Consider the following 22638-nt stretch of genomic DNA (forward strand, 5'->3'; position numbering starts at 1 on the left):
ATGTAAAACCTTGACTGTTCATTTCTTCTGTGATAGTCATTATATTCTTCTAATAATGATTTCCTTGTTATTTTATAAGCATATTTTGATGAAATGACTTGTATATAAAGTCCACTGAAATCAGAAGTAGAATATACCTGAAAATAGATACAAGCATGTGCTCATTTACAAATAATTTGTGTGAAATGTATTTATAACAAACTCCTTTGGATTTCACCTTAAACTGATTTCTTCTTGACTGTAGTTACACTACCAGAAGAGCCTATGCAGCACTGCCAAAGGAATCCCTTCCGTGCAGTGCCTGTGGCGTGATGTGGTGTAAGCACACCATCTTCTGGCAACACAAGATTACTTCTTAAGAGCCTGTAAAATAACGTCTTTGTGAGTCATTCAGGAAATCATGTGGATCAGGAAACAAAAAGTTATTACTTTTTCTGTCATGAAAACATCCTAAAGTACTTATTTTTCTTTTCTGTGGAAAAAAAAACTATATGGAGAAGATATTATAGAAACATATAATGGTCTGGGTTGAAAACGACCTCAAAGATCATCTTAGTTTCAACCCCCCTGCCGTGGGCAGAGTCACCAACCACTAGAGCAGGCAGCCCAGAGCCACATCCAGCCTTGCCTTGAATGCCTCCAGGGATGGGGCATCCACAAGGTCTCTGGGCAACCTGTTCCAGTGCGTCACCACCCTCTGAGTGAAAAACTTCCTCCTATCATCTAACCTGAATCTGAACCCTGTCTAAGTTTAAAATCATTCCCCCTCATCCTATCACTATCAACCCATGTAAACAGTCATTAAGGTTACCTGAGGATAACACGAGGCTTTCTAGCAAAGCACATAACCAGTTAGCACTGCACTTTATCTAAGAGACACGAAAAGGTGACATCTCTCCTTGCTCTGAATAACTTTTGATAGGACAGATAAGTGGTGCTTTTGTCATGAACCTTCCAGGAGGAAACTAACAAGGCAGCATTTGGGGAGCTGCCAGGCCCCAAACAGCAGCTCACCCAAGCTCCTCTGCAGTGTGAAGGAATTCAGATGTGTGTGATCCCTTCAGTCACTGTATTTCATCATAAAGCACCTGCATTGCAATGTATCAAGAAAGCTTTTCTCCGTTGTACTCATTTCAGATGATTGTGTTGGCAGTGCACATCCAACTTCTCCCATGAAGACCAGTTCTGAGCCTTGTGGGAATCCCAGAAGTGAGCTGTCAGCACAGATGTCCTTGGAGGTCTTCCTGGCCCCAGCTCAGCCAGGCCTCTACACCTGGTAGAAACTACCCAAGCATAACACAATCGCAGACAGCCCCTGTCATTCCCTTACAGAGAAGCCTAGCACTATGTGGAAAGAAAAACAAAGCTTCCAGGTCATATCCAGGTCACCAGGCCCTGTGCAACTGTTGCTGAAGAAGAAACCTACAAGAGATCAGAACAATATGTGCTTTCTTACAGCTGATCACCTGGGAGAGTTTCTGGTCTGGATGTCGCTCTTGAGCAACCCAGGGGTACGCTGACCATGTCAGCTTCCTGAAAGCCATAAAGAGCAATAAGCCTGATTTTTTGTTCCCCTCAAAAGCTCAGTGTCACCCCTCCTCTGGTGTGGGTATCTCTGTTCAGCCACAGATCCTGTATCCTCCCATCCTCCCCTTGCACACCAGCAGTTCCTTTTTTGTGCGGCCTATAACGATATGGAAAGGAAAGCACCCTGCTCTGACTGCAGATGTGCTGCAGGCTGTGCACGTCTTGCATATGGGCAGAAGCCTGCTTACCCTGCTCCTGCTCAGTCCAGTCCCTGGGATTGCAGAGGTGAGCAGTCACTGTTCATTCACGTCACAGAACACATATTTCGTGAGTGCCTTCACTTCCATGGGCGACTGGACCTGATCATCCCCATCCTCTGGTGCTAAGACAGAGGAATGAGGGACAGTAACCAAATGCAGAAGATAACCACTTGTCAACACACCTGGAGGCAGTCAGCAGTGCAGAACTCACAGAGGACTGTCTCCTTTCTTCCAGGTAGTGGCGCTGAGAGAACTCCAGAGGTCACACATCATAGAGGTACAGAAAGGCACCAGTGCAGCTGTGGTGCTGGCCATCCTGGGGTCCACACCTGGCTGCCGAGAACACACCGCCAAAGAATAACTTTAATTCCATGGTCTCTCATTCACTGGCAGTGTCATCTCACCCAAATAAAAAGTCATCTAGGAAAAAAAGTGTGATCCATGCAGAATCGCAGAGAGAGAAAAAAAAAGAACATCATTCAGCCTCTACTGCCATACCCCCATCATCCACCTCTGATTTTGCAGACCAACAGAATAAATTAGGAGCCATTACTTTTGGAGCAGCCCTTGCACATGACTTTGAAGGACATGGCCAAAGGAATAGCCATGCAGATACTATTTTTTCAGCAGTTTCAGGTGGATAAGAGGTAGTGGCCAAAACACAGTCCCATAGATGTCTTAGTTCTGTCAGACACTGCACTAACACTACACTACCACCACACATGCAAGACCAGAATATTCCTACCTGTAAGGTGGTTTGTGATGTTATGATGCCATGCTCTGAAATCTTCAGCTTTCCCCTGGCACGCAGATTTTCATTTGCTTCACTGTCCAGATCTTCTTATGGCTGAAATACTGCCTGCAATACTCTTGTGAATCGTGCATTGGCAGGTTCTTTAAAGGGCACAGGGTTAAAAGGCTTACATGCTGTGTTTAATAAAAGCAAGAACTCCAAAGCCTGTGTTACAACATTTCTGGGAGCACTGCAGCACAATCCTGGAAGGCAAACCTGCTAGTCCAGGGCTGCAAGTTTTATGCATCATCCCCACAAAAGTTCCTGTCCCTCGTGATCACATCAGCTTTGCCTGAGCAGCCTGGGCATTGCCTCTGCTTCACGGGGGTTCAGACAGAGAAAGGGCAATAGGCAAAAAGGCCAGAGACTTGTTTGTCGGGAAGCCATTAATTAATGAATTACATACAGCTGTAAGTATAGATAATACTAGTACCAAAAGCAGAGATCTGTTGGCCAATACCTTCCCAACTGTAAGCTTCTCCTTTCTTACCCTGTCAAAGAATCGTAACTTTCCAATTACAAAAAGCAAAGCCAATGTTTCAAAGATAGTTGTTTTTATTTTTCTAAGCTTGTACCTATGGAACATAATAAAATGACCTGATATAGTGACAACTTTGCAAAAGAAGAATCCCTCCTCTCCCCAACATCTGGACAGCAATATATAAATATTTACAATGAAAAAATAGCCAAGGGAAGAGAATGAAATCAACGTTATCCAACTGAGATTGCTTCTACACTTCAGATTTTGAACATCAATTATTTCATTCACTTTCATCTTAATTGACACTTTCACTTTTATAGTTCTGAGTAACTTCAGTTCTTATGTGCAATAGATTTATTCCTGGCTCTGCTTCTCTAGTTTTCTCCTGTACAGTAACTATAGAATTTGCTGTTTTTTTTTTAAATTTCAAATTGTAAACTTTGAAAATGAAGAAAAAATTAAATAGAAGTTTATGTCTCCAGATATAAAGTTTCTCACGCAGTCAAACACATCACAAAACTGAAAATCAGCATAATGAAATGCTGGATAGCTTCATAATGAGGACATGAGGTTTGTGTCCTGATCCATTGGCTTTAACAAAAGCTCTTTTCAAATAGAACAAGTACATATAGAAAAAATAACCTTTTTATTTTCTTGTTAAAAAAGGAAACGGTGCTTTCTAAAACAAAAGATGTGATTTTCTCGACACAAACATAAGTTACAGTGGAGAGAGCTTACAAAGCTTCAAATAAAAATGGCATTTGTTTTAAGGGATGACTTAAGGATGACTCTAAGAGGTTCAAGAAGCCCATTTACTCTGATAATTCTATAAACATTAGTGTAAAAAAAAAAAAAAGCAAAATCCACAAACCTACTTTTTTGCTTTCTGTTATACAGTGTCACGTGACCACACGACTGAAAACATTGTCTGCAGAAATGGTGGACACCTATTATGCATGATTTGGTTTTATTATGTCAACACTGATTGCCTTGTCCAACAAGAGGTTCAACATCCTTCGGATACCGAGGTGCAGTCCTTAGCAGCTGCTTCACATATGTGAGCTTTGTCTGCCTCTGGAGCCCAAAGACACACGAAGCCTTGGTTCTCTTGCTTTGTAATGCTCATTGAAGTCCAGTCTAAAGCTAAGAAATCGAAGGCTTTCATCAGAACTGGTTGTCAGCAAGACCAAGAACTGCTGGACAATTCCCTGAAGGAGAAGAATAAAAAGAAACAAACAAGAGACAGCTAAGAAGACAGCAGTAGTGAGCTTCACATAGGCATTCTAGGCAGTATCTAAGCCTGGCAACAAGGCAGAGGGAATCCAGGAAAGGACAACCACAAGCATTTATATTCAAATGTTAGCAACTGAGATACGTGGGATTTACTCTTTCTACAAAAAGCCCATAGCTTGATTTTACTTTCAAGCAGGGGAGCATCCCTGTGTGCCTGCTCTCCCAGGGCAGCCCCACCACACTTCAGGCAATTCAGGACAAGGCAACATTAAAGTTTGTTTTTATGTTGCATGTACAATGCAGATGAGAACAGCTATAAACCACTGCTTATTTCAAAGTTACACGTTTGATATGTGGTACGCCAACAGCATCAAGCAGCATCCCAGAACAGCCAAGGATCTGCAAAGTAGGGGCAGATGGGGCTGCAGACTCAGTGGCCAGACTGTATTTGAAGTATTTTTTACCTGGACCTTGCACTTAGGAAGCTGGAGGCACAGCTCTAGCCAAAGGGCTGCAGGAGCCCCACAGCATGCAGGAAAGTACACAGCTTTGGGAGGATACGAAAACTCACATCAAAAGTTCATTCCTGATCTTTACAAGAAGGCAAATCTCATTTACTCACTAGATACTTCCAAAGATGACTAAGACTGGGCAGTCAGGTCCTTGCATGAGAAATCTGTGGTAAGGCTGATAGGAATACCATCCGAGTAGACAAAGGCTGCATTGCCAACTTGTAGGAGTCCTTCAGAGCTCTCAAACTACAATCTATTCACAGCTTATGCCCCTTAAGGTATCTGACTCCATTTTTCTCTGGAAGGGAGAACTGCAATACTTGGATGCAGAACGCAAATTCCTCCCAGATTTGAAGTCCTCCTATCAAAGCTCAGGATTCAAAACAGTCTTCAGAAAAAAAAAGACACCAAGATCTTCTAATCTGTGCATAATATTCTGCTTTGCCTCAAACTTGCACGTGAACTCAACACTCAGCAGCTCTTCATCCAGGGCAGCTATAGCCTGATAAAGCTATATGCAATTTAGAAATGGATTTAGTGGAAACCATCATATGAAAAGGCTAGGAAATAATGTGCACATGCTTCTACAGGTGCTAAGTCATGACTACAACTGCTGCAAAGAACCTAGTTTACTTCTGCATGAGAAAAATGAGACTTTGGGTAACAACCAAGAACACTTTAACTTCATTTATTTACCTAGGGAAACACTGCATCCTTACATGTTTACTACACAGAAACGTGTCAAGTAATAGAGAAAAAAAGATAAAGAAAATATGAACAAGCAGGAAGAAAGCAAACCCTGCAGCTTTAATTCAAACTTGGCATCAATATCGCTAAAAAAAATCCTATCTTTAGGTATTCCAAAAGTGATACATTACATCAAGAATTTATCATGAATGAAAGGCAAGAGTGGAGTTTGGGGCATTTTTCTGGGTTTCAGTTGACCTGGGCTCTAACTCTGAAAGGCGGCTGTGACACATACTGCTGTGCTCCCTTTGTCATTGCTTTCTGAACTCTCTCCCTCAAATGTATCAGCTCATTTTCCTGGGGAATGGGAGCTCTACTACGAGATATAACACAATAAGACACAGCCAGAATAATTCACATCATATCTGTGCTGTCTATTGAGAAATGGTGAACACAGGTATCTAAGTAAAAGAAAGAAATAAAGATCCACAACAGAAGTTACACCCACCCTGTACATGAAATTGATTTCTACATATCATAATTCATAATCCATATTAAATACATATATACATATCTAAGGGGTACCTGGTAAAAGTGAGTGAGTATTCGCAGCTGTGAGCACATTTTGGGTATTGAGTCTTGAAATTTTTTTATCCTTTTCTTCTCTTCCTCTTCTTCAGATGCAGTTACACCCCATTTGCCCTACACAGAGACAAGTTCATAAGTTCATAAGTTCATAAGGTTGGAAAGGACCTATAAGATCATCTAGTCCAACCATCCTCCTATCACTATCCCTACCCAACTACTAAATTAAATCCTTTAGCACCTCATCTAAATGCTTCTTGAACAGCGCTAGGGATGGTGCCTCAACCACCTCCCTAGGCAGGCCATTCCAGTGCCTGACCACTCTTTCAGAAAAGAAATGCTTCCTCAGGTCTAATCTAAATCTTCCCCGGCGCAACTTGTGGCCATTCCCTCTCGTCCTGTCGTTATTTATCAGGGAGTAAGAAAAAAAGTAATGAGTAAGAACGAGTAAGAATTCAACTGTCACGTAGTAGAAGTTGTGTCCACCTTCTGCCAGGCTGAAAAACCACATTCATATGCCAAAGAAAGCTCAGCACAGACCTTCTAATGCTGAAATGATCAGTCCCCTCTGTGTTTGCACAGCACATGAAAATATTCAAGATGTGTTATTAACATGATTTTTTTTTTACAATGGCAAGTTATAGTTCTTCTCACATTCTTCACAGAAAGACTTTTACTAGCAATGAAATCTGAGATCAGCAAAGCAGTTGAGTCTTACACCAGCACTGCACATTCCACATGCAGGCAGGCATGAAGCTATGGCATTCTTTGCAAGAAGGTTCAGAATATTAAAGCCTCTACCATTTCCTCCACCTAAAACACCCCTAAATGTCTTGTCCTCCCAAGCCTAGTGCAAAATCTATCCACTCAGAGGTTTTGAGTATGACACAAATGAAAAATGTCATTTGGAGGTTTTGTTTAAACTCACTACCCACTGCTGATGACTTTCACTCGCATCTCAATTTCATTTCTTTTATAGCTGTAGATGAAATGAAAAACCTCCATATTAGATATTAATAAGATATTATTCAATGAATTTTCATATTTTAGTAATGTTCTTACTATACCTCAAGCTCACGTTGCTTCTTCCTCTCTTCAAATTGCAACCTTAGTTGCAATTCTTCCAGAGCAGCTCTGTACATTGCATCTTGGGCATTCTGCAGCTCAATGATCTGATCAAAAACAGCTCGAAGCTGGTTGAGAAGCTCCTGTGAGACAGTTAAATAACAGAACAATGAAAAGAGTACTACAGCAAAAGCATTTAATTTACTACCACTCTCGAGAAAGCGAGTAAATAAAATCTTTTCATGTTCAGCTGAAGAGACTGTTTCTGCAAAGCTCCAATTCAGTTGTTGCATGACAATGCTGCTTCTCAGGGCTATAAGCAATTGGCTCACCTTGCAACAAGTTTTACAATCAGCATCTGTGTATGCAAGGAGCAGCCTATTGGAACAAAGTTGGAAATGAGAGGGAGAAAACTGACTTTTTTCCTTAGTCCTGGAACATAAGAGAAGAAGGTTCCAAATCCATAAGCCAAGACCACAAAGCTACGATCTGATGAAAAGGAGAAGACTTACCCTGGAATCACTATCCAGTAAGCACCGAGCTATGATCGTGTCCAGAAAAATTTCATGAGCTGCAATGATATGATCCAAGTCCTGTGCTTGTTGGACCTTGTTCCAGAGTTCATCCCACGAGCATTCAAGCACCTGGAGTACAATGATTCAGGATTGGGCTGTTTTGATTTGCTAGATGACAAACTCTTTGAAACTTAAGACACACAACACATACAGAATATTAAAAGTACTTCATTTTTAAGCAACCAATTGGGTGGACAGAATATACCTCAAATGTAATGTAATACTGCATTTGATGAATGAAATGGACCATTTCTGATGCCAGAACGTGACACTGATGCAGCACCCCAGAAAGCTCTGTAAAAAAAAAAAATTCAAAGAGATGGCATGTTAAAGACCACAAGGACAGGCACAGCCATCAAACCAGCTTGGTAATCTTTTTTCTACCAAACTCAATACCTCACAAAACAGCCGCTAGTCTTGGATGGCAGTAACAACACTGGAAAAAAATAACAGCTGAACAAAGAACATTGCACAATTAACTCCTAGAAAATTTTAGCCAAAGACACCAACTGTGTGCTCAGACAGAGTGGAGTATCACAAGTGAAAGAGATCCTTTTAGTCCTAAGAGACAAAAATACAGCACGTGTTCCACACTTCCTTTTGGTTGAAAAAAATCTATGGCCACAGATCTGCAGTTTTTCTGGGGCCTCTTATACCTCTTGCCATTAGTTTTCATATTACAGACAGGATATTTTGTACTACCACACTGAGAAGAAAAGAGAGGGTGGATGCAACAGGAGTAGAGAATCTGGCTTTGGTGGTCCAGGCCTGTTCACCTGTGAGCCAGAGCATCTCTGTCACAGAAGGGTATCACCAAGATAACCATCAACTACAAAAACCCTCCTTTCTGGAATCAAGCAGATATCCAAACACAGGAAGTAACTTCTAAAACACTGTCAAAGCTATGAGACTACTACACAAAAGAAATTCTGCATTTTTGTGTCTACAATGCTACAGACCCACCCAGTTATCTCAGTGACAGTATAAGGTATTCTGTTCATTTATTACACTGTTTGTTTTTTAGGAAGACTCTCTCTAACATATTATATTGAATCTCCTTTAATTAGGATTAAAACAAACCAACCAACCAGCCACTCCAGGACTGCTTAAACAACGGGAACTGCTCAACATATGAGCAGTGAGTTGGATATGTCTATATTTTTTATCCAATTTCCTCATAAGAAAAGATCAAGACTGGCACTACCATTTAATAGAGCTCCTTTAAAGCATTAAAAATCTTGGCTGTTAGGACGTTTTGGGAATGGTGAACAAAGCTATCCTAGAAAGTCAGCGCTACCACATAGTGGCTGAAAAACAAAGACTCTCCTACAGGTGCTTCTCCTATCAATTACTGTCTCCCAGTTGCTGCTCTGTGTCCAGAAAGGTAAGGTACTGTTCAGGAGAAAGAGAAAGAAAACATAGCAAGTTCTGCTTCTTCTTTGCAAATCATTGCTGGGGAAGTCTCTCTACATATTGCAGAAGAAATATCTACCCACAGCTTCCAACTTTGACGTGCCAGATAATGAGAAAGACTCCTGTCCCTTCAGGCAGAAGACAGATATTTGTAAAGCACATGCTCCTTTGTCAGAAGCATCAAGTCAAATAAGAACTAATTTGTTACAGAGAAACAACAGTCAAGTAAATCTAAGATTTTCTCATCTTAGAGAAAGGAAACTTAGTCATCCTGTATAGTTCAGAGATCAGATTTGCAAGCTGAAGCCTCTTTACAAGAGCTCCTGAGGCCAATGCGCCTGCTTCCACCCACCATATAGTTCCCAATTATAAAAACAAAAGTATTTTTGTAAACATTACTATGCCACAAAGAACCATAACCCTCAATAACCATTTTTTTACACAGAAAATTTAACCAGGTCACAAAGGTCAACATTGCGCCAGTATAGATACAAATAATTCTATATTCTCTACAGAAAAACACAATCAGAAATTCCCAATCCATTAAACATAAAGAGCCACTACACTTAAGAGCCTTCTTGTTTCTGCTCAAACACCTGCTTCTCTTACCTTAGTCTCTTCCATTCGTAGCGAAACAAAAACTAGTACATTTGGAAGTGTGCATGTGGAAGACTCGGTACTCCCAGCACAAGAAAAAGAGAAGCAGAGAGTACAGACAAAGTCATCAAGGAAGATGAATCAAAGGGGATGAAACAGTAACAGTTCCTGAGACAGGGGGTGTTTCATTTGCTCACTGCTACAAAAACTCATAATCAAGGACTAGGTTAAACAAGCAGGAAACTTTCATATACAGTAAAGCTATTTCATCTTCACAATCAATCATTAAGCAGACAATCAAAACCAGCAACAACATATAAACTTCACTTGTCATAACAGATTTTCTTGGCCATTTAAAAATCAGTTACAGTAACCTAAACCCAGTTTACAAGGATGTCATCTCTTTAGACCTCTCACCTGGCATACTTTTCAAAAGCTTTGCATTGCACATGTGTCCTTTCCATATATCAGTAAGAATGTACTCCATTCGCTTTGCTCTCCAAAGGAAATTAAATACTCTTAAATAGTGACTCATGCACTCACGTGTAAATACCTACAAAAAGAAACAAAAGATCAGTATAAATTTAATAGATCTCGTGTTCTGAAGGACCAATAACATCTTCACAGTTCATTTATTCTGACCCATGCAGTTTATTGTTAATATCAGCAGAACAAAAAAAGCTCTTGGGAAAATCCTCCCTCAAGAACTGAGCTGAGGTATCCAGCATTCAAGTAAGCACCAAGCACTGCTGACGGCAGAGCTGTAGCACTCTATGGTCAAGCACTCTGGAACATGATCCATAGTACACTTCAACTGTGTCTTACAGCAGTGTCATTTTTAATTTTTTTCTAGTTTAACACAAAAAAGATTCCTGCGTTACCAGTATTTCCACAATGCATTCTAAAGAAGACTGAAGAAAAATGTAATAGAAATGTATTGAAGTTTATGTGCTCTGCATAAATGTCTTCTATCCTACAGGAGAGACCTAATTCTCCAGGAAGACACCTCACTGTGACCTTCCAGTACTTGACGGGAGTGTATAAACAGCAGGGGGAACAGCTGTTTACATGGGTTGATAGCGTTAGGATGAGGGGAATGGTTTTAAACTAAGACAGGAGAGATTTAGGTTAGATGATAGGAGGAAGTTTTTCACTCGGAGGGTGGTGATGCACTGGAACAGGTTGCCCAGAGAGGCTGTGGATGCCCCATCCCTGGAGGCATTCAAGGTGAGGCTGGATGTGGCTCTGGGCAGCCTGCTCTAGTGGTTGGTGACTCTGCCCACGGTAGGGGGGGTTGGAACTAGATGAGCTTTGAGGCCCTTTTCAACCCTATGATTCTATTTAAGTATGTTGAAACAAATGTAAATAATCCTCAGAACTGTTCTAATGCTTTTGCCAATTCCAATTCATTGTACAAATGTATCTGTTATTCTACCAGCTTGGCAATGGAAAAAGCTTGAACTTGTAATCTCTTCCAGTCTCATATGAGTAGAAGTGTAAGAAAGGGTGAACATGACAAAGCTTAAATATTTTACTCTTCAAACTATGAATGTACGCAGCAATTCCTTCTGCTGGTCAGACTCACATTTTGCTATTACATTTTTACAGAGGCTAAGTGCATTCTAATCAATATTGTCATTGATTCTATCAGTATAATTATTTTCTCAGTAGTTCTCGTGAACAATAGCAATCAAATTTAATTTAGTTAGTACAAATACGTTCTCCACAAATATATTCTTCAGTCCCTTGCAAATTATCTCAAAGCAGCTGCTACAGTCTAGTTACAGTGGACTAGTAGAAACAGCACTATTTATTAAATACTTGCCAAAATCTGCTAGAAACTACTGATTTTCAGTTACTAATGCTTTAAATGTAGTTTTTCAGCACTCACTGTAAATTTATAAGAACCGAGATTTAGGCTCAACTGTTTATACAGTGGGTACATCCCTGATGCAAAAAAAAAAAGTTACTCTGATCATACACTCCAGACTAAAAAGGTTATTTCAATAACAAAATGTTTAGCAATCCAGTTCAGCACCTGAAACGTTCACAACCAGCAGTATATGACATTACCGTTGCTATTGGTCCATCAACATGATAGTCCAAACTGAAGACATCCCATCCTGTGTCCCCAGGAGATACCTGTATTGAGAGGATGTGTAAACTTTAGTGGCTCATCAGAGTATGCTAGTGGTGAAGAGCTGCTGCTGCTTCTCTTATGATGAAATATGAAAAGATTATATGAAAAAGCAAGCAACCACAACAATATGTGAAACAGGAGTTCACTGTCAATAGTAGTAGATTAAGACAAAATTAACTTATGTTTTACACAATGGCAGGATTCACCTCACCCAGTTGCTGATTTCAGGCTGCCAATGATTTTTTCCACAGAAACTAGTAAAATAAATGAAGGGGAGACTTCCAGGCAAAAAGAATAGGCTTCAGATGCCTAAGTTCAGACAGCGTCCACCTCTAGGGTTGGAACTTCCTTATCAACTCAACCTTCTTAGTAGAGGCCTCCTTCATGAAATGCACTTTCATTTGTTTACTCTTTGTGACTGCTGATAAGAAAAAAAGGCCACCCCAAGATTCTTTTAATAGCAGCATCAGCAAGAGCTGCTCGCAGAACCCCAAATCAGGGCCACCTGCATCAATTACTGGTAGATCCCACAACCACAATTCAAGATGCAAACTGACACCAGGCAGGAGATGGGAAGAGAAGGCATAAGTGAGGTTTGTGTATTTCAAAATGAACTCCAGTGGAAAAAGGGGAGGACAAAATAATATTTACTGTATGTAGGTATCAAAACTTTGATTCACATAGGTGTCTGTGTACACAGGCACTATAAATATTTTTATTCACTTGTGTTTCAGGTCAGTCATGCAACAAACCTCCAGAAGTCGAACATCCAGACGTTTGAGAATCTCAGGATTATCAAACTGTGCATTAGTTGCCCTCACTGCTGTTTCAAGAATCCCTGTCAGATTATGCTGGTACAGGGTTGTGGCTGGTCGTGCAAGCTCGGGTCTGGAAGTTAAGAAACAAAAAAGTCATGGTGGACTTTTTAGATACTCTGCAGCAGCAATCTGGTTCTAACTGCAGCACACAGTGAAATAGTTTCCTGAAAATTCTAAACCTCCAGCGTTACGATTCCAGTCTTAACCACAAAGAAAATCAATGAGCAAAATATTTATAACTCTTCATATGCATGCAGCTATACAACTGAACATCAGCATGAGATGTAAGTTTATTCTGACTTAATGCCAGTCATTTCAAGTTACAAGGGCTGCTATAGTAACTATTCTGAAATCTCAGTTGCATTCATATCTAAAATGAGGCAGATTAACACATCAAACCACTAATGTTATTTCACAGTTTTGAGACACTGATCTCCCGGGCTTAGAACCACTGACAGAAACACAGACACTGATTCTGTGCAGCTTTCCAAGGACAGCAACAAGCAAGCAGACAGTTCTTCATGACCCACTTCTCCATGGTCAATGCTGGAAAGCCCCACTCTATTTCTGCCTCAAATGTAATATTCCCTGAACCAACCTTCACAGTTTTTCACTTAAAAAAGCAAGGTCAAGTACAAACAAGTTGATGGAAGCTTTATTAGAAAGCCTGCCTTTCAGACCAAAGGAAAGCTTTGTTAAGGACATTTCTGGTAGACTAAGTTTCATCAGTAGCACCAGCATGTAAAAGCAGCCAGCCTGCAAATATGCTTTATGAACTTAAAATCTTTGAATGCTTAAAACACAGATTGGTGAGGCATCAATTAAATTAAACAGAATGAAATTAAGGATGTTTTGCAGCAAATGCATCCAAAATATAGAAAACTAACACTCAGAGCAATAATAACTAGAAGTGTCAAGAGACCCAGAAACTGAACTTTGCCACTTAAACTTGCTGACAGGAGCAAGCAAAGTACAAGCACCCCTGGGGTTCTCACAGGCTCTATGGAAAGGTACATTAGTGTAGTTCTTACACTAATCACTCTCAATAGTATTAAATGTATGTCCTACCAAAAAGAACAAAATTTCAGCCCTCAGGGTCAAAGAAACTCGAGTCAGAATAGGATTTAAAAGTTGTTCAGCTAAATCTTCGAGGAATAATTAAAGTATCATCTTCTGATAGCAAAATAGTTCCCATGCTGATCATGCACACTTGAGACCATCAGAAATCCACCATAATTACCCTTCTTATTCTTACTTGAGCAAATCCATTAAATGTCTGATAAAGTCTCCTTGACCAAGTAGTAAGTAACGCCTCATGGCCTGCATGTGTTCCAGTAAATTGTACTTCTTATTGAGAACATCCAGCAAGTATTTGCTGGTCTCAAAATAGGCTGCATCAATTTTCTCTTGAAATGCATTTTCCAGATCCGTGAACAAATCAGCAGCTAAAAAAAAAAAAGAATTAAAATTGTATTTTCACAAAAAATGAGACAAACAAAATGAGTACAAACAGAGGAATTACTATTTATTTTGATTCACTATATTATACATTAGGTATAGCCAAAGTGAAAGCAAGTCTAAGGCAGCCCATACTTCAACAACATTATTTTTCATGCATACTCAGCCTGTACCTTCCAATACAAATTCATATTATATCATCACTACTACATGGAAAGTGAATTTTCCTTTAGTTTGCTGGAACATGGCAGTTTCCAGAATGAAATCATTTGAAGAAAATCAAAGAGTACAGTCCAGAAAAATCTTTGCTGGGGACAGATCTAAATTTAAAGTCACTTTTAAAGGTGGAAGAAAAGATATTCAAAGAATCAGCAAAAACATTCAACAGAAAAGAACTCCCACATATACGTCAGAACATGAGATGAGGGATATGCTTCCATTATCTGGGGGACAGTCAGCAACCTTGTGCTTTTTTCTCCACATTTAATGTATGGCAATTTGAGACCAGAAAGTAGAACATAGCTGTTTAGTAGGCAGTGTATTTCACTCTTTTCCTACAGCTATGAGCTTGTTAAGAAAGGGACTGCAATAAAGCTCCTAGCAGGTAGCAAAAATAATGTAGCTTCTTCTGGTAACATGGAGCAAAATTCCAAATACTGGCCATCAACTATCAGACCTCCCTCAGCATGAAGGGATACACTCCTATTTTCATCAGTTTCTCATTCTACAACAGTTGCTCTAAAAGGTAGAAACCAGAGGTCCATGTAGCAAAACTGCTTTTAAGCTTAGTAAACAAAATTGATTCTAACAAAGAATTCACTTTAATGTGGTTGGGCATCTGATTCACGTCTACAAATATCTAAGAAACAGGAGGCAAAGGGATGAGGCCAGACTGTTCTCAGCAGTGTGTGGTGATAGGATGAGGGGAAATGGCCACAAACTGAAGCATAGGAAGTTCTGCGCAAATGTGTGTGGGAACTTCTTCCCAGTGCAGTGACGGAGCAGTGGCACAGCTGCACAGAGAGGTGGTGGAGTCTCCTTCTCTGGAGACGTTCCAGACCCACCTGGACGCCTACCTGTGCAACCTGGGCTAGGGAGCTGCTCTGGCAGAGGGTTGGACTCCATGATCTCTAGAGGTCCCTTCCAACCCATAAAGTTCTGTGATTCTGTGAAACTTCAGCAAGTCCTATCACCTTTTACTCAGGTAGACAGTGATAGGACAAGGAGGAATGGTTTTAAGCTCAAGGAAGGAAGCTTTAGACTGAATGTCAGGGGAAAGTTCTTTATATAGAAAGTGGTGAGGTGCTGGAACAGGCTGCCCAGAGAGACTGTGGATGATCTGCCTCTGGAGGTGATCAAGACCAGTTGGATGGGGCCCTGGGCAGCCTGGTGTAGTACCAGATCTGGAGGTTGATGGCCCTGCCTGTGGCAGGGGGTTGAAACTTGATGATCCTTGGGGTCCCTTCCAACTCAAGCCATTCTGTGATTCTATGATTCTAATTCTGGTTCGGTGGCACACTGAGGTTTCCAAACTCTAGTTCAGTAATGTGTGAAACCAAGTACATATGTAAAGACTTCACAGATATTTGCAAAATACATTGCTATGCTCAAAATCAAAATCACAACTCTAACCTTACAGTAAAGAATAACCATAAATAGCATGTGGGCTCTCATGCATTAAAACTGACATCTCTTCTAAACAGTAAGAAATATTAAGAAATAATCTGAAGAAGTTCTGAAATTAACCTTAATTTGGTTTAATGTTCAACAGCTGACAAACCAACTTTAAAGCCTTCAAAAACAATTTTACTAGCATGTCACATACTCAACTTTCATTTAACATACTATAGTGGCAGAATGCATTTACAAACTTCTGCCCTGCCTGTTTTACTGATCATTCTCTTACTTACAACAAATGGATTTTTAATTACTTTCTCTAATCACAGAATTAATTAATTCTTATTACTATGGAATCATGTGATGTGAATTTGATGAGAAGTCTCAACAGCGATTGAGATGAGATTCTCACAGCAACACTCTACAATATTCCTGCTCTCATCCCACTCCTCCAACTTGAAGTCAGCTGAAAGCAGGCTGATCGTGCCAGGACTCATTCAGAAACTCAGAACATTAACAAGCATCCAGCAAACCCAGCAAATTAAGAAAATTACACACTCACATCTTGACAAGTTCTATAAAATGCAATTATCCATTAAAAAAAAAGCAACCCTGCATTTTAAGGGTTGATGGGATTCTGTACTCCTTCCCATCTCATTATCTAAAATGTCAGTTCATAGCCTAAGCCACATACTGCACAGAACTTAGTTCAAAGGGAAGAAGTTGTCCAACAGTGATATCCTACCATCTTTTGAAGATTCTGCAGATTTAGCCACAGCAATCACCTTTGAGGATGGAGTTTGATCATGACAAACTTGATGCAAGAAGTTTATGGATTTTCCTATTAGAAGGACCTGAAAACAAGAGATTTATTCATTTATTTACTTATTAAAATTCAGTAGTCACTTGTTTGTTACGTAAAAGTTAAAAAAAGCCCACCCACAACCACCATGACAGCCTGTCACCTTTCTTCACTCTTAGCTTCACAAACTCCACCACAGCAACCCAGTGACAAACACTGAAAATCTCCTTAAACAAAGACTACTAGTTAGAAAATGGGAACAACAAAAAAATCAACCTCCCCAGAAACAGTACTTAGTCCTTCTCAGTAAATTATTCTATTAATTTAGTTACTTTTAAGAAAAATACTTAATTTTGGTCTCCATTTTTGTAATAAAAACCTAAATAGCAGTACAGGCCAACAAATCATCACAAGATTCATTTTTAAATATATACCTTTTTTGATTGTTCCATTGTAATAAAAGAAGGGATCATTGATTTCCTCAAAGTGTACTTGTCATGCCACAACCGGTCAGTTTTAACTGTAGGATCTGAAGCTACAAAAAACTGTAAATTGAAATAAATATTAAAAACAAAAGAGGAATGTGAGCCACAGAACAACTACAGGATTTCTAGAGAAGCTCTGCAACCATCAGCTTTTCTATCCAATCTGACAAAGCAAAGGTACTTATGAGGCTTGAGATAACTATAGGTACTCAAAGTAGAATATTCTCTCTCTCATTTAGGAAGTAATGAACTTTTTACCCAAAACACAAGGTTTGTATTCTAGACAGTTACAAAGATCTCTGTATACATTACCACTACTGAAGATGACACACTGCATCACTGCAACCTCAGGACATCACTTTAATACTGAATTCATTAAGAAGAGACATATTTTATGTTGTAACTGTATACATTACTTACTCATATTTTATGTTTATATCACAATTTACTTCTTCAGTTCTCCTCTGAGATCCCTACAGGTTTCCACAAAGCAAATCAACCAAGAGAATATATTTCTTATATATTAATTACCTCGTGGTATGTATCCTCCAGCTCTCCATCATAAATCCATCGATAAAGAAAATTCTGTACAGGATGGGATACCAGGCCAAGAATGTGCTGAACCAGAGACTTCATGTAGGGATCTCCTGTGTTAGTATAGGCATGAACAGCTGAAGCTAGTTCACCACCTTTTCTTCCTGTAAGTACACAGGGGAGAGGAACAGAACCGTATGAAGGAAATAAAATACTCTACTATTAAATTCAGCAGCCATCAATTTTAACTAGTCATATGTCACTGAAAGCTTACTGAATGCACTTCTAAAATGTACAGAAAGTAGATTTTTTAGTGTTGACTGGGAATGCTTAGGTTTTAAGGCACGAATCATTAATCACACTGAAATATTAAGCCTAATTTTGACATGGCATTTTGTCTGGTATATAGCAGCTTGCAGTAATGCAAAATTTACAGTATCAGGTCACTCACAAAAGTTGACTTTATGCTTCTTTTCTTCCCTATCACCTATCATCAGAAGAGCATTAGAGAAGCTATATTATTTATTTTCTTTTTATCTTGTACTTCTCTCTCTCAGATGTTCTGTATGCATATATAAACACAAATGTAGCTTTTCTGCTTTATAGTTACAGTCTCCTCCATAGCTTCTTCATAGATATAATCTCCTGTTATCTTTCAATTGAGAAGTAAGAAGTGGCAAAAAAAAAAAATCAACTAAAATATATCTAACACTTATTTTGCTGTTACGCTGCACAGTTTAAAATATCCTTGTAGTACAGGCTTGGGTTGGTCAATGAACAAAGTTATGGTCAACTCCAACACCACTCCCCAGCTCTTTCTCGGGGATTGCTACCACATACATTTTTCAGATTTAGGAAGTTTTGCTGTTTCATATCTACCTGCAGACAAGTTGTAAATTGCACCCATATGTCAGCAGGCACAGACAAATACCCAGTGAAAAGACTGAGCCAGTCATTTTGTAGTGTTAGTAGGATTTACCACAGTATAATATTCGCTGAAAGATAACTAAAATTGAGTAATTGAAAACAGTGTGAAAGGTATCTTTCTAAAATTTGAAGGATATTTTAAGCATGTCCTAGTTTAATTCAAGCAAACAAAAAATTCACCAAGATGTTTATGTGTACAGCTTGAAAAAGAGATACTTCAGAAGATGAGCTACTCAAAAAAATATCATATTACTACTACTGATATCCACAGTTAGCAGGCACAACCACTCAGAAGTTAAATAACAAAATGTTAAATGAACATTAAACAGACCTTGACAGTGATCAACAAGTGCTGCAAGAGTCTTTAACCTTATTTTAGGATCATATGTCCAGACGAGAAGACGACGAAGTGTTAGGCTGCTCTCAAGTCCCAGATTTACACCCTGATCATCTTCCAATTGAAGCTGATCAAAAAAGAAATAGATACATCAAAGGACAAAAGTGGAAAGCACTGAAACGTAAAATGGTGTTTCATAGTTTTTGTTCTGTAATTACCATTTTACTAATAAAAGCTCAGAGAACTAAGTGGAGAAAGCAGAGAGAAGTTCATGGTGACAGCATATATCAACCCAACCATATTGAGACCCACTTTCCAGGTAGGGGCTGGACATCTGCCTGCTGATGGAAAGTAGTGAATGAATTATTCTTTTTTTGCTTTGCTTGTGCACAGAACTTTTGCTTTCCATATCAAACCATTATCAATTCAATTATGTTTTTCCCTTGCTTCTATTTTCTCCCCACCTTTCAAGAGACAAGAGAGAGAATGAGGCAGGGTACTTGGCTACTCACTATGGTCAACCCAAGTGAGTGGCACTAAAACCTTCCTTTTTCCATCATATGTACCTCCCACCAGAGCCATTGCTTATTTGAAAGCAGGAAGGGTAAAGAGGTCTGAAAGCTTTCTTTCAAAGAAATCAAGTATCTCAAAGGAAAAAAATTTTTGAAGGTATAATAAATCAAAGCTACAGCAAGCCAAAAAATCAAACATATTATGGACAGAGCAGGAAATAATTACTAAAAGATTAACAGGACAGTAGCCAGGAAAAAAACACAAGAAATGATAATGACAGGCATTCAGAAGTTATAAACATTAAGGAGCTGTCCTTGTTCCTAGCTTCTAAGCTAGGCATTGTTTGATATACAGAGAGAACATTTTTCTCCTTTCACAAACATGTGTCATGCCATTTGGGATCTGAATGACAGAAGCATCACACAAGATGAAACTGACAAAAGTGAAGCAAAAAGGGACAGAGGCTTAGGAACACGTATTACATTTCTTGCTCATAAAAACATCAAATTTCTGAGAGAAAAATATTTATGAATATACACATCCAAAGAGTAAGCAATTTACAGAATACTGCATCCACCATCAACAGCACCTGTCGTACATCCTTCCCACTCTGAAGAGATACCTACAAGTACCTTTAGGAGCTGTTCTGCTTCACACTGTCTGAACAAGGAAGTTAACTAAGAACCATCTAGTTTACCTGAGAATGCAAAACAGACAGAAGTCGGTAGTATTCTTTGAGTTCCTGATGTAAGGCTGCACAAAAGCTCTGTAAGAGAAAGAAAAGGAAAAACTATCAGGAAACATCTTTATGGTTTAATGTAGAACAACCCTTATCCTATCGTCATACTGTCAAGACAGTTAGAAGCTTCCTTAAAGGAACTGAGCTAAAAGTTTCACCACATAAGCTGAGTCTTAGAAAACTGGCATACATGTAAGTGCTTCCACTGGATACGTGCATTTCTTTTCCAGGAACAAAGTCAGATGATGACAACGTGCATATATTATCATCACAGTGATAACATTAATAATTACCACAGGGAGTGCAAGACAGAATTTAACCCAGAAGACTTTTTTAATTACGTAAGAGGCATTATGTAATAAAAGAGTAGCATTTCAATTTCAAAAAGGCCTCTAATGATGGAGTGCCGAAGTTAGAAAGCTACCACTATATGTCTAGTATAAGCTATGGCACAAACAAGAAACAAAATAGTCATAAAAGAATCCTCTCATTAAGTGCTGCTGTATTGAGTAATCCAAGCTCCTGCACTTTTGCCCATTGGCAACTATAGATAATTTTCCACTTCACATAAAGGAAATGAATAATACTCAGTATACACAAAGAAGCTTGCAGGATGTGGAAAAGTTAACAGGCTAAAACTAAAGAAAAGAATTCTCTTCATAAAACAATTCTAAGCATAGCTACTTTGGATTACTGAAGTATATACAAAGATTATTTTAAGAGTTTTTGAAGGAATGTAATGGATAGTAGTAGTATTATAGTAGTATAGTAGTAATGGATAATGCCCGGGAGTTTGAGAGTCCCAGGTACTTTCTTTAGTTATTTTTGTTCATAATCTAGCATGTAGATTGAACATATTCTAAAACTGAATAAAGATACAACTCAATTTTGGACCACGTTGAAAATTTTGGACTTTAAACACTTTTTGCTATGTTTTGTTTGTTTGAAGAGTGTTTGTGTGCACATATTCTTCAGAAATTATTTCTTAATTCTTGGCTAATTACTTTGATATAAAAAAAAAAAGAGAAGGATGGTCTTGATATTTTAAGAATTACCTGGACCCCTCTCTTCAACCCTTTTTAAGTAATGTGGAAAAAAAATAGAAAAGAAAAATGAAGAAAACCACCTCACAAGAATCCAAGAGCTTCAAGTAAAATATTTATTCATTAATATATGTACAACACATAAATTATTACTGCAAGAACAAGGGAAAAATAAATCTTGTCTTCCTGACAAGATGCCTACATACTAAGACACCGAGAACCCTAGGGGAAAAAAAAAAAGAACAAAAAAACAATAAACATGAATCTTGCTACTATATGCTTTATTGAAGAAAAAGCCTTCTTTTCTTCAATTCTACCTTATCAGTTAGAAAGCAGTACAAAATTCCTTTTATTCCAAGGATACTGAAGGACAAAATGAAATCCCCTTATGTGTAATTAATTGCACTTTTCATTTCTTCTCACTTGCTTCTTCATTACATTTTTGAACCTATTAAAGCAGCATTTTTCAAGACAGAGGGCAGAGTAGAGCCTGCAATGAAACAACTGAAGGCACTGCAAGTGTACAAATAAAGTGAAAGCAGTATCACTGACTTTAACGTTAACATTTACATTTGGTGCCAACTCCAGCATTGTAAATTGCAGATTTTTGTTTCCCAAAACGTCACGGAAAACTGGACACTACCCTAGAATTCTGATTTAGGCTACAGCAAGACAGCTCAGGAAAGTGAGAGAATGCTTGCTGAAGAGAAAACATTTAAAATGCCTACTACTAAATGCTTATTTTTTTCAAATGGGCAAAATGTCAAAATACAAGGCAAGTTTTATTTCATTGCCCATTATTTCTGAGGACAAGGTAGAAGTTGCATACTAAGCAGCAAACACTGAAGTGCAGCATATAGTTATACCTCTACTTCAATATATGTTATTCCTGATATTTTGCCTAAAAAACACAGTCATCTCATCCAACACACATCTTATCTTACATGTTATTTAAACGTGGGTTTAGACAAGCATTCTTTTAAAATATTAAGCAAAAGAAGCTTCAGAACGCACAAATTATTGTGCATAAATTCTTAAAGCATAGTGTGCAGCACCTGAACTTGTGAGCTATAAAAGCAATGAAGAGCAACAGAATAGACTCTGCCCAGATACTGACAGTAGAAGTAGAAATGTTTTTATCTGCATACTAATGCACAAAAAATAAAGCAAGTTATTTGCCTCAAGCAAAATTAACAGCACTAGAGCTATGCAGATTCATCTAAACATCTGCACAGCCCTCTTCTGATTATCTGAAACCTACATGTGGCAGCCAAGATATTGAACAGTTATATTCACTGCAGAATTGAAGTTCTCCCCTTGCTGTAAGCTTGCAGATTAAAGGCAGAGACAGTGAAAATAAGTATAAGTATGGAGCTACTAGATAAATAATTAGAAACTTCACCCAGATAAAAGGTGGAGAGTCTGAAGAAAATGTATTTACAATAGCACTACTTTATAAAACATGGAAATCATCACTAGAAAATATTTATTTGTAGC

General features: G+C 38.7%; 1 protein-coding gene across 2 annotated transcripts in view; it reads right to left on the reverse strand.

Annotated features, from left to right (window-relative positions):
• Positions 1 to 3124: 3124 nt before the first annotated feature.
• Positions 3125 to 22638, reverse strand: part of TUBGCP3 (tubulin gamma complex component 3) — a 45569-nt gene continuing 26055 nt past the window's right edge. For both annotated transcript variants that reach the window (XM_065741058.1, XM_065741057.1), the window contains exons 9-22: positions 20057 to 20125; positions 18841 to 18973; positions 17580 to 17746; positions 16998 to 17108; positions 16507 to 16615; positions 13942 to 14131; positions 12621 to 12756; positions 11802 to 11870; positions 10146 to 10281; positions 7924 to 8012; positions 7656 to 7787; positions 7146 to 7286; positions 6079 to 6195; positions 3125 to 4269 (exon numbers count right to left, since the gene is read on the reverse strand). In XM_065741058.1, the coding sequence (XP_065597130.1) occupies positions 4111 to 4269; positions 6079 to 6195; positions 7146 to 7286; positions 7656 to 7787; positions 7924 to 8012; positions 10146 to 10281; positions 11802 to 11870; positions 12621 to 12756; positions 13942 to 14131; positions 16507 to 16615; positions 16998 to 17108; positions 17580 to 17746; positions 18841 to 18973; positions 20057 to 20125 (1758 nt within the window). In that variant the 3' untranslated portion in view covers positions 3125 to 4110. The remainder of the gene's footprint in view (positions 4270 to 6078; positions 6196 to 7145; positions 7287 to 7655; positions 7788 to 7923; positions 8013 to 10145; positions 10282 to 11801; positions 11871 to 12620; positions 12757 to 13941; positions 14132 to 16506; positions 16616 to 16997; positions 17109 to 17579; positions 17747 to 18840; positions 18974 to 20056; positions 20126 to 22638) is intronic.

This window comes from Cyrtonyx montezumae, unplaced genomic scaffold (assembly GCF_038088225.1).
Source record: "Cyrtonyx montezumae isolate F1298 unplaced genomic scaffold, pur_monq_1.0 scaffold_3, whole genome shotgun sequence".
Lineage (NCBI taxonomy): Eukaryota > Metazoa > Chordata > Aves > Galliformes > Odontophoridae > Cyrtonyx > Cyrtonyx montezumae.